This window comes from Scheffersomyces coipomensis (assembly GCF_036884675.1).
Source record: "Scheffersomyces coipomensis strain NRRL Y-17651 chromosome Unknown DFJ63scaffold_8, whole genome shotgun sequence".
NCBI lineage: Eukaryota > Fungi > Ascomycota > Pichiomycetes > Serinales > Debaryomycetaceae > Scheffersomyces > Scheffersomyces coipomensis.
The window spans coordinates 122278-136372 of record NW_027042899.1 but is presented as its reverse complement, the minus strand read 5'-3'; the positions used below and the strand labels follow the sequence as shown (position 1 = coordinate 136372).

At 33.7% G+C, this 14095-nt stretch overlaps 5 protein-coding genes across 5 annotated transcripts; 3 read left to right on the top strand and 2 right to left on the bottom strand. All coding sequences in view use genetic code 12, as the record gives it.

Annotated features, from left to right (window-relative positions):
• Positions 1 to 651: 651 nt before the first annotated feature.
• Positions 652 to 4084, top strand: DFJ63DRAFT_320990 (armadillo-type protein; the record flags this gene model as incomplete). The annotated part of the gene is made up of 1 exon (XM_064907278.1): positions 652 to 4084. A coding segment is annotated over one exon (3433 nt), but the record flags the coding sequence as incomplete, so codon positions are not given.
• A 156-nt stretch (positions 4085 to 4240) lies between these two features.
• BNR1 (Bnr1p) lies at positions 4241 to 5746 on the top strand (the record flags this gene model as incomplete). Its single annotated transcript, XM_064906562.1, has 1 exon — positions 4241 to 5746. The coding sequence occupies one exon, from the start codon at positions 4241 to 4243 to the stop codon at positions 5744 to 5746; it is 1506 nt and encodes a 501-aa protein (XP_064759612.1).
• Positions 5747 to 6205: 459 nt separating this feature from the next.
• MIS12 (Mis12p) lies at positions 6206 to 9490 on the top strand. Its single transcript, XM_064904334.1, has one exon. It carries the CDS (start codon positions 6438 to 6440, stop codon positions 9420 to 9422), a length of 2985 nt encoding a protein of 994 aa, XP_064759611.1. The 5' UTR covers positions 6206 to 6437; the 3' UTR covers positions 9423 to 9490.
• Positions 9491 to 10425, bottom strand: DFJ63DRAFT_242113 (uncharacterized protein). Its single transcript, XM_064904335.1, has one exon. The coding sequence runs from the start codon at positions 10231 to 10233 to the stop codon at positions 9559 to 9561; it is 675 nt and encodes a 224-aa protein (XP_064759610.1). The 5' UTR covers positions 10234 to 10425; the 3' UTR covers positions 9491 to 9558.
• A 241-nt stretch (positions 10426 to 10666) lies between these two features.
• Positions 10667 to 13573, bottom strand: EPL1 (Epl1p; the record flags this gene model as incomplete). Its single annotated transcript, XM_064907548.1, has 2 exons — positions 10667 to 10976; positions 11073 to 13573. 2 exons carry the CDS (start codon positions 13571 to 13573, stop codon positions 10667 to 10669), a joined length of 2811 nt encoding a protein of 936 aa, XP_064759609.1.
• Positions 13574 to 14095: the final 522 nt, after the last annotated feature.

Below are 14095 nucleotides of genomic sequence, written 5' to 3'. Positions count from 1 at the left end.
TCATCTTCTTAGCACCAATTCCACCAAATTGCATTTCATCAGATAGTATATTCTTGAACGATTTCGAATGACCAAAAGATTTACCTAAATTCGGATTTCTAAAGTTTGTGATTTCAGTAGAAGTATCAAAAGAAGTATCTGAATTTGATACATCATTGAATTCATCAGCTACTGATGTAGCATTTGAAATAATGGAATCTGATCTTGTTAATAATGGTGTTGCAAATGATTGTTTACCTCCATTAATGATCTTTTTGTCACCAGAAACTGGCCGAAAAAAGCTTGATATAGAAGTCTGATTCGACAGCATAACCTTAGACTGACTCTGAGGTTTCATTTCTGACGAATTGTAACCTATATTTGATTGATCCTGTTTATGGTGGTCTATTTGGTTAAAGAAATTGTGTTTGCGTATAAATTTTTCAAAAACGTAAACAAACGCGCCCACAATAATCTACGTCATCAAGTACATCAGCTAAGAAATAGAATTCTATACATTGAGGCTAAAGCAATCATCACAAGCTATACTTCTTAACCCTGTTCAACTCATCAAGATAAGAGATATATTGGGACCTATTTAAAGCATCCTAGACCGTGCATAGAATATCATCAACCATTCGAATTGTACATTAATAGATCTAGTTCCATTATATGAGTAAGATACATATGAAGGAGGACCCTGAAGATCAGAGATCAGAATTGGTTTCTCAAAGTGGGGATGTGGGAAGGTCTTTCTTAATCCCAGGGGTTATAACAAAGGGTATCAAGAAGCTTTCAAAATCTACTTCAATATTAAATTTTGCGCTGATCGCTGAACAAGATACTGCAAACAAACAAGCTTCATACCAAGAAACAGTTCCCAAATTTCAAGCCATTAGCTATGCTTCAGTACTATCAAAGAAAGACGAAAGGCAGCTTGAAGTAATACGACAGGACTCATCCAGCTCAATACTATCAAACGAACATAAACCAATCAGAAATGAATTATATGAAAACAGTGTTATTAGTAGTGGTGCTAGTTTTTCATCGCTTGATCCAAAGAATAAGTCATTAAGCCATGGGAATATAGATCCCCAACTATCAAAAATTGGATTGAATCTAGTAGGTCATGCTTTGTCAATGGATGATTTGACACCACCTCCTGATTTGAACAAAATAATACTTAAAAGTTCTAAAGCAGCACGTTCTGAAAGCTCGCTTCTATTGCAAGAGAATCATAATGAAATTAATGACGATAAAGATCAAAGAAAGCTGTCTGCTCACAAAGAGGCACCTCCTCATGTTTCACAATTACCTGAACAAGTCAACCAATATGGTAATTCGCTACAGTCATTCGCAGCAGTAGCTTCTCATATGAACCAAATACCGAAAGCCAGCGTAGTAGATCAGTTATTCGAAAGATTGTTGGCCAATAGAGCCTTCTCTGATAAGGCTATGAAAACTTTGAGGGAACTGTCCACCAAAAGGAAATGGGAGCTTTTATTGAGAGAAAATGAAAATAATTCCAATTTTGATTTAGGAGCAATGACAAGATATGTTTCTTATAACTCTGATGATTCTAAAGATGTGAATATGAAATCTGGAAGTTCAAGAAAAACATCATTGAATGATGAGTTTGTGGAAGTGCTGAATACAAGGAAGTCTAGTGATTCTAATGAAAAAGGGTATTTTAAAAGATCAAAAGTTAAAGATGGTTCACCTGAATGGTACGTGATGCGTATAATATCGGGAAAATTAACATTAAAGGAGTATAAAAAGTTAGAAAAGAAACTAAATGAAAACAGGCCAATCATAAAAGAAGACTTAACATGGGTAAATTGTTTCCATAAGGCACAAGGAGAAGCAGCTCTCTCTGTTGTTCTTTCTCGAATTAATAGGAAGAGTATCAAGTCCAATGAAGAATTTGATATTGAGTATATCATTGTAAAGTGTTTTAAGAATATCTTTAATGCGGAGCAAGTCGAAAATGAGAGAGCTCCATCTAGCAACAATTTATATTCGCTGATGATACGGAACAAAAACCATGTAATTAGGTCAATGATTAATTCATTAATTTCGCCTAAGATGGCTACAAGATTGATTGTCACGGAGGTCTTCATTTTTTTGACATATTTTGAGAATGGTGTTGTTTTGGAGACAATTTTAGACTCAATGGTACAACTTCAGGACCTTCTTGGTGACTATTCAAGGTTTGAACCCTGGGTAAATACCTTGAATTCATTTGTAGATTCTAGAGTTGAGAGGATAGGCAACCAAGAATCTTTCAATTATTATTTGTTGACAAGTTTGTTTTTGATCAATGCCATAATATCAAGTACCAAGGACATCTCATCACGAATATCGCTTCGTAAAGATTTTAATGATTCTAGGTTATTGAAGCTTTTTGACAAATTAAGAGTTCTAAACAGCACTGGAATCAGCGAAGAGATTGAAAAATATGAAGAATATGCTGAACTAGATTACACTTCGTTAGTAGATATTGGAGAACAATTATATGGAAATGTCATTGGTGACTATAGTTCTATGAATTTAACGACCCTTCTTGATAGGCTCAACAATTTATACGAACCTGCTGGTGCAGAAGGTGTTGATCATGAATTAATTAGAAGAATAATGATAAATTTGTTGATGATACATGATCGAAGTCCAATTGAAGCCAAACATCTTTTGCAATTACTTGAATCAGTCTTACAGCACCTTATAAATGAAACATCCATTGTTTATACGGATTCTAGTTCAGTCTTAAACTTTTCAATCCAAAGATTAATGGATCGTCTAACAACGGAAGACACTGCTAACAGGGCCATATTAGAAAACCATGAGCTTACCAAAGCCTTGAAAAATTTAAAGGAAGCAAAACATAGAGGTGAATCGGAAGTTGATATTGAATCTTTTGATAAGTTGCAGCTTAAATTACAGGCTAGTGAGAAAAATATCATAAGTCAGCAGAAGTTAATATCATTATTGAAGAAGCGTTCAGCACTTTTGGAAGCGGAATTGAATAAGAAGTCAGGTTACGGACGTCATGGTCAATTAGATATTGAGAACTTCCCTTCAATGAGTCCTACAGTTGAATCATCAGAAGACGATCCGATGGATGAATTTGATTTTAATTCAGTTCGTTCCATTGCCACAATTACGAAGCAACTTAGAGAAAGCGGTCAATTTGAAAATGACGGTCGTTTTTCAAAACCATTCCCCAGAAGAGTGTCTTCGTCATCGTCTGATTTCATTAGCAAATCTGGCAAAGAATTATTTCCACAATTAGGAAACAAATATTCTGTATCTGCTTCAACAAAACCAGAGTTGAGAAACTATAATCAAGACTTTGACAGCCTGCAACCTCTTCAAGATATTCCGCCAAGCACGTTGATTCTGTCCCTTCCTCAAAGTTTCAATCTCAGTCCAGCATCAATTCCACCCCCTCCACCACCGCCACTTCCCTTGTTCTTAAGCACCGAGCATGAAGGTGAAAATAAATCTGGACTTTCATCGTCTCTGCAAGTAATACAACCACCTCCACCACCACCACCGCTACCAGAATTTATGGCTAGTCCCAAAATATCTAATGGTACAATCCCACCACCTCCTCCACCGCCGCTTCCATCATTTATGAATAACAACAGTATCCCACCATCATCTCCACCCCCACCACCTCCACCATTACCAGGATTCATGAATAATGCTAGTAGCAGCAACTTAAAGGGCGCTACCGCAATACCACCACCACCACCACCGCTTCCTCAGTTTATGAACGAGAATGACAAGAACATTATTCTAAAAGGTGCAATTCCTCTTGCACCCCCACCACCTCCACCTCCACCTCCACCACCAACTACACTCTTTCCTGAACTGAAAAATGAGAGAAAGCCATTAGATGTCTTAACGACAAACATCTCAATTCCTTCAATTAAAACTGCCAATCCAACAAATCAGAATACTGTGAACAAAATGGTTCCACGAGGTGTGAGACCTAAAGCAAAATTGAAACAAATGCATTGGGACAAGCTTAATGATATTGATCTGACATTTTGGAAGGATATCGAAGTTGTCAAAGTATCAGATATGTTACTAGAGAAGGGGGGTACTTGAAGAGGTTGAGAAAGCTTTTGTATCTAAGAATAATAATATTAAATTAAAGAGAACTGAAAATGTTGGTTCTGATGAATTAGAAGAAAGACCCAAGAAGATAACTCATTTACCTAGAGATTTAGCACAACATTTTGGTATCAATCTTCATATGTTTTCAAATTTATCTGTTGATGAATTTATAGACAAAGTATTACGTTGTGATGAAGAAATATTACAAAATGTCAGTGTTTTAGAATTTTTTAATAGTGATGCTTTAACTGATATCACAGATTCAATGCTAAGAAACTTCAAGTTATATTCAACTTCATGGGTACAAAATAAAATCACTGCTACCAAAGATCCAAAAGAGCTTGAGAGAGCGGATAGAATCTTTTTAGAATTATGTTTCAGTTTGAGAAGTTATTGGAAGTCTAGATCTCGTGCTTTGTTATTAAGTCAAACATATGAGAAAGACTACATAGATTTGACTAAGAAGCTTCAATTAGTGGATGAAGCAAATACACATTTGAAAGAATCTGATAGTTTAAGAGATGTTTTAGGTATTATAAGATCAGTTGGTAATTTTATGAATGATACTTCAAAGCAAGCGTTAGGGTTTAAATTGGATACATTACAGAGATTGAAATTCATGAAAGATGATAAGAATTCTATGAATTTCCTCGATTATATTGAAAAGATTGTTAGGAATTCGTTTCCTGAATATGGTGCATTCGTTGATGAGCTTAGTTGTTTATCGGTAATACAAAATATCTCTGTTGAACAACTTCGAGAAGACTGTGAAGAGTTTGGGAAACTGATTACTAATGCCAGAACGTCAATAGCCAAGGGTAACTTGAGTGATAAATCTAAAATGCATCCTAAGGAAAATGTTCTTAGTGTGGTTGACCCATTATTAGAGAAAGCAGCTCATAAGAATGCTTTGTTACAAGCTCACCTTAAGAGAACCATGAAGGTTTATTATTCATTGATGGAATTTTTTGGAGAAAATACAGAAGATTCAGCTGCAGTTGGAGGATTTTTTAATAAGATTGTGGTATTTGTGAACGAATTTAAGAAAGCTCATATAGAAAATATTCAAAGAGAAGAAGAAGAAAGAGCATATGAAGCTAAGAAAAAGGCAATAGAAGATTCGATAAAGAAGATTAAAAAGAATCAAGAGAAGACAGAGCAAAATAATTTGGATGACAGTGAAGATTCAACAACAGAAGATAATGTTGTGATTAATAGTGATAGAGAAGAAGAGACTGATGATTTAAATGCCAAGGATGGATCCAGTGCTGTTATTGATAATTTATTAGAAAGGTTGAAATCAAGCGCTCTGTCAATAGTATCTTCCAGTTCGAGAGATCGAAAATCAAGAGATAGAAGAAGTAAAGCATTATCATTTTATTCATCAGTGTCTTATGATGACATATTAATGCCCCATGATACCAATATATCTGAAAGTGGATCTTTACCATTACCAACTACTGCTAGTATTGAATATGAAAGTGTTAATTCATTAAAGAGAAGGTTAACAGAAAGAAGAAGAATACCGGACCAAACAAATAGTGATTCCAAAACGGATCAAATAATGCTTAGAGCTCATTCAATGTTACATCAATTACGTACAGAAGGCTCTGAACTGCTGCTGATCTTAGATGAAATGAATTAAATAATAAATTAGTATTCATAGTTATGTAATTATAATTTTTCATGTGCAAAAGAGTAAATAAAAAGGTTATACGCGTTTCTGGAATTGACTCTGTTCGATCTGACTCTGGCCTGTATACACACAAACTTCAAAAGAGTCAATCGGAGTCAGAGTTTAGTTCGTACCTTATTTCTATTTCTATCCATTGATGATATTTATCTTCTTATCAATTCAAAAACTATAGCTTTATTTCAATATCTATCTACCTTCATCTACTATATTGGTTAATGATAATATCGTTTGACCATATATTGGTTGGAGCTGGCTCACTCTGACCAATAGGATACCGCTACAGGCAAGATGACTCACCTGTGAAAAATTTTCACCATCCAATTTTCAATTAGTTTAACTACGTGGTATTGCCTGCATATAACCACTAATTTCTTTTTTTTTTTTTTTTTTTTTTTTAATTAAATTTTATTTTTAAAGTTTCTTGTTTTGTTGTTTTCTAATTTATAATTTTCATGAAATATATTTTTATATATATATATCTTCAAGTTCGTTTATCCTTTGAGTCAGCTCTAATAGGAAAGAAGCATCCATTAGCTCAGATAAAGAGGTTGTTACTTTGTCTTAACGTCCAAGTTTAGTGGCATTTTTCGAGATCTCTACGTACAAGATATACGTATTTTTTTTTGCATCCTTTAGCAACATGTTGTCAAAGTCCAGTACTTCAAGACTCTTATTGAGGTCTAAACCTACACATTATCAAAGATATTTCCATTCATCTCCATACTCTCTTGATGCTGTGGTTGTGTCTGGTACCAAGTTGGCCAAAACTATTAGAAGCCAAGTGGCCGAAAGAGTCATACAATATAATCAAGCTCATTACGAGGAGTTTGCTCATCTCAATCAAATCAACTTTGAAAACTTGAAGTTCAAACCAAATTTAACTATTATTCAAGTTGGAGGAAGACCAGATTCATCAGCATATGTTAGATCCAAATTAAAAGCTGCTCAATCATCCAATATTCAATCAAAATTAATAAAATTTGATGATGACATCTCTCAAGAAGCATTATTAGAAGAAATAGAGAGATTAAATAAGGATCCAAAAGTTAATGGGTTATTAATCCAATTACCATTACCAAAGCATATTGATGAAACCTTAATCACCAATTCCGTTACCACCGAAAAGGATGTTGATGGATTTGATCGTTATAATGTTGGTGAATTATCTAAAAGAGGGGGAAATCCAATCTTTAAACCATGTACTCCAAATGGTGTTATAGAATTAATTAAAACTACTGGTGTAAAGTTACGTGGTAAGAATGCAGTTGTTATCGGTAGATCTGATATTGTTGGTACTCCAGTTTCTGCTATGTTAAAAAATGAAGATTGTACTGTTACTATGTGTCATCGTCATACTAGCAACTTACCTGAAGTAGTCAAGAATGCCGATATTGTGGTTGCTGCTGTTGGAATTCCAGAATATGTCAAAGCTGATTGGATTAAAGAAGGTGCTATTGTGATTGATGTTGGTATCAATTATAAAGATGATCCAGAAGCTAAGAATGGTAAGAAATTAGTCGGTGATGTCGATTATGAACCTGTTTCCAAAGTTGCTGGATTTGTCACCCCAGTCCCAGGTGGAGTTGGTCCAATGACTGTAGCCATGCTTTGTTCAAATGTTTATGATGCTGCTATTTTACAAGCCAAAAAGGCTCATGAACATGCTTTCAAACCATTACCTTTGGATTTGATAACTCCAGTTCCTTCTGATATCGCTATTTCAAGAGCTCAAAAACCAAAAAAGATAACTAGAATTGCCCAAGAATTAGGTTTATTAGAAAGAGAATTGGAACCATATGGTCATTTCAAAGCTAAAGTTGATACCAAAGCTATCATTGAAAGATTAGATGAACAAGTTGAAGGTTCAACTGAAGATAATGGTCATTACGTTTTAGTTGCTGGTATTACTCCAACCCCATTAGGTGAAGGTAAATCCACTACTACTATGGGATTAACCCAAGCTTTAGGTGCTCATTTAGGTTATAATGCCATTGCTAATGTTAGACAACCTTCAATGGGTCCAACTTTTGGTGTTAAGGGTGGTGCTGCTGGTGGTGGTTACTCTCAAGTTATTCCTATGGATGAATTCAATATGCATTTAACTGGTGATATTCATGCTATTTCTGCAGCTCAAAATTTATTATGTGCTGCTGTTGATACTAGAATGTTCCATGAGTCAACTTCTAAATCCATTAGTGGATTTTATAAGAGATTAGTACCAGCTAAAAAGGGTGTCAGAAGTTTCACTCCATCTATGGCCAAGAGATTGGAAAAGCTTGGTATCAATAAATCAAACCCAGATGAATTAACCGAAGAAGAAGTTGTTCAATTTGCTAAATTAGATATCGATCCAAACTCAATTACTATCAAGAGAGTTGTTGATTGTAATGATAGATTTGTTCGTGAAATAACTGTTGGTGAAGGTAAAAATGAAGCCAGTAAATTTCCTCCACGTAAATCAGGTATGGATATCACGGTTGCTTCTGAGTTAATGGCCATTTTAGCTTTATCTACTTCATTAAAGGATTTAAGACAAAGAGTTGGTAAAGTTGTTGTTGGTACTCAAAGGGAAACTGGTGTTGCTATTACTGCTGAAGATATTGGATGTGCTGGTGCTATAACAGCCTTATTAAAGGATGCTATAAAACCAAACTTGATGCAAACTTTAGAAGGTACTCCAGTTTTCGTCCATGCTGGTCCATTCGCTAATATTTCTATCGGTGCTTCATCTGTCATTGCTGATAAAATTGCTTTGAAATTAACCTCTCCATCAAATCCAATTAACAGTGGTAAGAAAGGTTTTGTTGTCACTGAAGCTGGTTTTGATTTTACTATGGGTGGTGAAAGATTCTTTAATATCAAATGTAGAAATTCCGGTTTCAAGCCTGATACTGTTGTCTTAGTTGCTACTTCTAGAGCTTTGAAATTACACGGTGGTGCTCCAGATGTTAAACCTGGTCAAGCTTTACCAAAGGAATATGTTACTGAAAACTTGGAATTCTTATCTAAGGGTTGTGCCAATTTGAGAAAACAAATTAGTAACATCAAACAATATAATGTACCTGTTGTTGTTGCTATTAATCAATTTGAAACCGATACTGACGCTGAATTAAAATTAATTCAAGAAGAAGCCATCAAAGCAGGAGCTAATTTTGCTGTTCCATCAAATCATTGGGCTCAAGGTGGTGCTGGTGCTTTCGAATTAGCAAAGAGTGTCGTAAAGGCTGTTAAAACTGAAGAAGCTTCTCAACCATTGAAATTCTTATACGATGTCAATTCATCAGTTGAAGATAAGATTTTAACTATTGCTCAACAAATGTATGGTGCTGCTGATATTGAATTATCTCCGTTAGCAAAACAACAAATTGAAACTTATACCAGACAAGGATATGACAAATTACCAATTTGTATCGCCAAGACTCAATATTCATTATCTCACGACCCAAGTTTGAAAGGTGTTCCAACTGGATTCACAGTTCCAATTAGAGAAGTGAGATGTTCTGCCGGTGCTGGTTACTTATATGCTCTTGCTGCTGAAATCATGACCATTCCAGGTTTACCTACACATGCTGGTTTCATGAACGTCGAAGTTAACGATGATGGTGAAATCGAAGGTCTCTTCTAAGCTCTTCTAAGAAGTTGATCAACTTATATATAGATATATTCAGTCATAATTTGTATACTAGGATTTATAGAGTTTTATAAAAAATTTTTGTTGGTTTAATAAAATAAAAAAGAATATTCGTTATTTAGATCCTAGTTTAATCGTAAGTCTTTGAATCAGATATTGAAGATTCTCCATTAGAGAAGTTATAACTTTTACCGAATGTATTCTTCAAATCAAGAATATCTAAGATAACCTTAGCGACATCTGCTCTTGCCACAACCCCATTTCGTTCTTTTACATCTCTAATGATATGAATTTTCCCAGTAGGTTCTTCATCACTCAAATGAGTTGGTTTTAAGATAGTAAAGTCTAATGATTCCTTAAATTCATCAATAAGGATTCTATCGGCATAATGCTTGGCAATGTAATAATTTCTGATTTGACTTTGACTAAACACTTCTCTATTATCAGCATGAATTGCACTAATGATAATGAATCTTCTCACTTTAGCCAAAACAGTGGCTTCAAATGTCTTTACAGCTCCATCTAAATCAACTTGTAATAAGTTCTTTCCAGCAGACCCAGCAGTGAACACAACAACATCATGACCTTTGATTGCTTGGGAAATATCTTCCACTGAAGCGCCATCAATGGTTAATTCTAACGATTTAACATTACTGGCATTTGAAGCAATCTTGGAAAGTTGATTGGCTTGATCTTGATTTCTAACCACAGTTGATAATTTATGAGCCTTAGAAGCTAAGGTAACAAAGTGTTGACCAATCTTACCATGAGCACCAAAGACGATGATATTCTTTGCAATTGACATAATGTGATGTAAATTGTATATGAACAGTTTATGATTTGTAATTATAATTTTGAAAAATTGTATTTTTCTGTACCTTCTTTATATGCGGAGAACTCGGTTTAAGCCACAATCACAAAAGAGTCCAATGGCTTCCGAAATGCAAATCAAAAGTTGCAAAAGTTAACTACGATTAAGTATTTTAATATAAAGTTTATTATTATTGTAGCTATAATACATATGACTGAAAAAAATTAAGAGGATTCATGAAATGAGTTTTGCAAATAAACAAAACATGTAAGGAGGAGATGGATACCAAAGAAAAAGTTCCTATGAGAGACAAATGACTGACTTTCAATTGTAAATAATTTTTAAAATCAAACTCATCTAGAGCTTCTTTTAAAAACTAAACACAATTATAAATAAAATAATATACAAAATGAGTAAGTTAGAATTTTTATTGAGGTGAATTCAACACCTTTTGAGGAGCTTTAGGAGAACCTGATATCAGTGATTTTTGAGAATTACCTACATCACCATTACTTCTTGGAGTTTGAGACAATGTTCTCTTTTTAACTGACCCAGGGGTAGCCAAGTTTCTATTAATATTCGATCCTGGTACTTGATTCTTTGCATTAGCACCAAGACCTTGTTGAACTAATTGTTGTTGTTGATTTTGAAACTGTTGTTGTTGTTGCTGCTGTTGTTGGAGTTGTTGCATCTGTTGCTGTTGTTGCAATTGTTGTTGTTGTTGTTGTTGTTGGAGTCTGGTGGCAAGTTGTTGTTGTTGTAATGCTCTCATCTTAGCTTGCTGGATATAAGCTTGCTGTCTTTGTTGAACTGATTCTCTTAACAAACCATACGACTTTGATAACAACATGGAACCAAATCTAATCGATTGAGTATCATCACTAATAGAATTAAGTTTTGAAGGATCCATACTGAAAGGATCAAGAACACCTCTTTGAACTTCAGACAAATCACTATCAAATTTCCAATTAGAATCTAATCTTGTTATGGCATCAATTTTATTATCATAAACATTTAAAACCTTAGCAGTATCATCAGTCTTTTTAGAAGTTTCATTTTCAATATTTTCCTCCTCATCATCACTAAATTTCAAGAATTCATCAATTTCATCATCAGGACGCTGAATCAAACCTCGTCTATCAACAAAAGTTTGTCCAACTCTATTAACTCTCTTCCTTAATCTGAAAATTGGTTCTGAAAATTTAGCCTCTTCCTCAAATTCATGAGGATTTTGTTTCTTGAATTGATGAGTATATCCACTATTATAAGCACTAAAATTATTAGCATCGATGTTATTTAATAATTGAGCAATATAACTTATTGAATTCAATTTACTTTTATTGATCTTATCTTGCAATAAAGACAGAATATGAGGGAAAGCTTTTGATGGAATCAATTCACCGTTTGAACCTCTGAAAGTTTTAATACCTGGTAATGGTTTTTTACCTTCTTCTATTAACTTCTTTAAATTCTCACTTATGTAATTAGAAGTATTAATTTGATGTAAGTTAGCGGCAGCAATTGATGAATATGGGATATGACTCAATTCTTTAACATTAGGATTAGTTGATATATTAAATGAAGGTTCTTGAGGATCATCAGTGAAATTGACATAACCCTTGTCTTGCTCTTTTCTCTTGCGTAATTTTTCCAATACAGCACGTTTGATGGTTTCATTCTTTTCACGTAATACTAATGACACTGTAACAAGTTCCATATCAGGAATCTTAGATGGAGGTAATTTAACATATGGTTGAGTTGATGATGATGATGCAGAAGCCTCTTGTTGGGTTTGTTGATGAACATGACCATTCTTGTCTTTGACAACTGCATTGGTTCCAATGGTAGCAGTACCTGGCATGGCAGCAGCTGAAGATTCACGAGAATCAACTTTCTTTCTATCAAGTTTCTTAGCCTTAGCTTCTTTAGTTTCTTCATCTTCTTCCTTTGGTTTAATAACCTTCTTTCTCTTATGTGGATAATACAAGTAATCATCACCTCTAACACCAACAATACGTTTCAAAGTCTTACCTTCACTACGTAATTTGAAAATTGTATTTTCAATTTCAAAGTTTTGATATTTTAAAATTTCACGTTGAGCAATTCCAAGTATCAAACTTCTAGCTTGATGTAATGATTTTTGTAATAATCTTATTCTTTCAGCTCCTAGAGTATCAGCTCTTCTTGTTTTACGAGCTTGTCTAAATTCACGACGTCTGAAACAAATGTAAGGATCATTATCATTATCTTTTTCATTGGCACTTGGATCTTCAAACTTTAATACTGGATGAATTGATTTACCTTTTCTTTCAATTTTTCGAGCTTTCCAATGATCATAAATTGGTTGACCAAATAATTCAAATAATTTTGATATGGAACGAACAGATGTAGTTGATTTTGAATTTGGATTACTATCTTTATCAAATATAGTAACATATGGATCATAATTGATTTCTTTGGACAATCGTTCTTTTAAAACGGTTGTTGATATATATTTGATATTACCTCCTGCTGATTGAACATAAGGATTATTTAATTTGGTAGAATTGTTATATTCATCTATTATATATGATGATAATTCTTCATAAGATAAAATATTGGTTGGATCCATAGAAAGAAATGGTTGACGTTCTTCAATTGTTTTTTCTAATTTATCACAAATTATTTCAAATTCTAATTCAGAACATTTTCGTAAATTTTCTTCATTATTTTTTGATTTCTTATTAGTGGTAGGAGGTTTTGGATATTCTTTATCTAATATATTAGTAAGAAATTCTTCATCTTCTTCATCCATATTATATTCAACCCCAATGGTATCTTCCACAGTTGCACTGAATTTTATATAAGAATCTGGTTCTTGAAATGATTGATCATTATAATATTTATGAGCCTCAGGCCATAATTTAGATGCATCAGGAGTTGGAATATATACAGATGAGGAAATTCCTGAATCATTATTATTGGTATTGGCTTTATCATTATTATTATTATTTGATGATGATTCCTTTTTATTTTTAGGATTTTCATCCAGTTTTGAACCTAATAAAGCTCGTTGAGCTGCATTTATAACTTGTTGTAAATGAACTTCATCTTCTTCATTTTTATCAACTCCAGTTTCAATGGAATGTAAATCTCGTTGTTGAGTATTACCAGTTGCACTTAAATGATTAACTTGACTTGGTTCCAATTCATTATTATTGAGATCATAGGCCGGTAAATCCTTTTGTTTATGAATAGTTAAAGGTTGTTTAACAGAAATTTTCCGTTGACGAAACCTTGCTCCAGAAGCATGTTGTTTTGCTTTACCAGAGTTTTTTGCCGGTAGTATTGCCATAATTCACAATAAAAACCTCGAATACGAGGGGTATTCAAACAGGAATTTTTTAACAAGTAATGCAAATAAAGGTTGATTCTCTATCCAATGATACCAATTGTTTGATTGATTCACGTAATATAAAGGTATTAAAATGGTGATTAAAATTAAGGGATATTCCAGTATTATTGATATATGAAAAAAAAAATTAAGTAACCTAAACAAAAATGGACCGTTAATTATTGCAGTTTGGAGGCAATGTTTGGATGTTTCCAAATTTTTTTGGTAGAGAGAAAATTTTCTCGTTGTTTCGACGACTGACCCCGACAACTATAAACACTTTCTTAAAATTTGTTTTTATTTAAACCACAAAATACAGGGGAAATCACCAGGAAATTAATCAATGGACCTTTATTGGTGGAGTGTAGGTGATATAGGGAGATGGTCCAAATGTATTAAACCCCGTTTTTTGATTGATTACTAGGTATAATAACCTGTAAACTTTAGAATGACAAATTAAATTAGAATAAAAGTAGGGGGCGA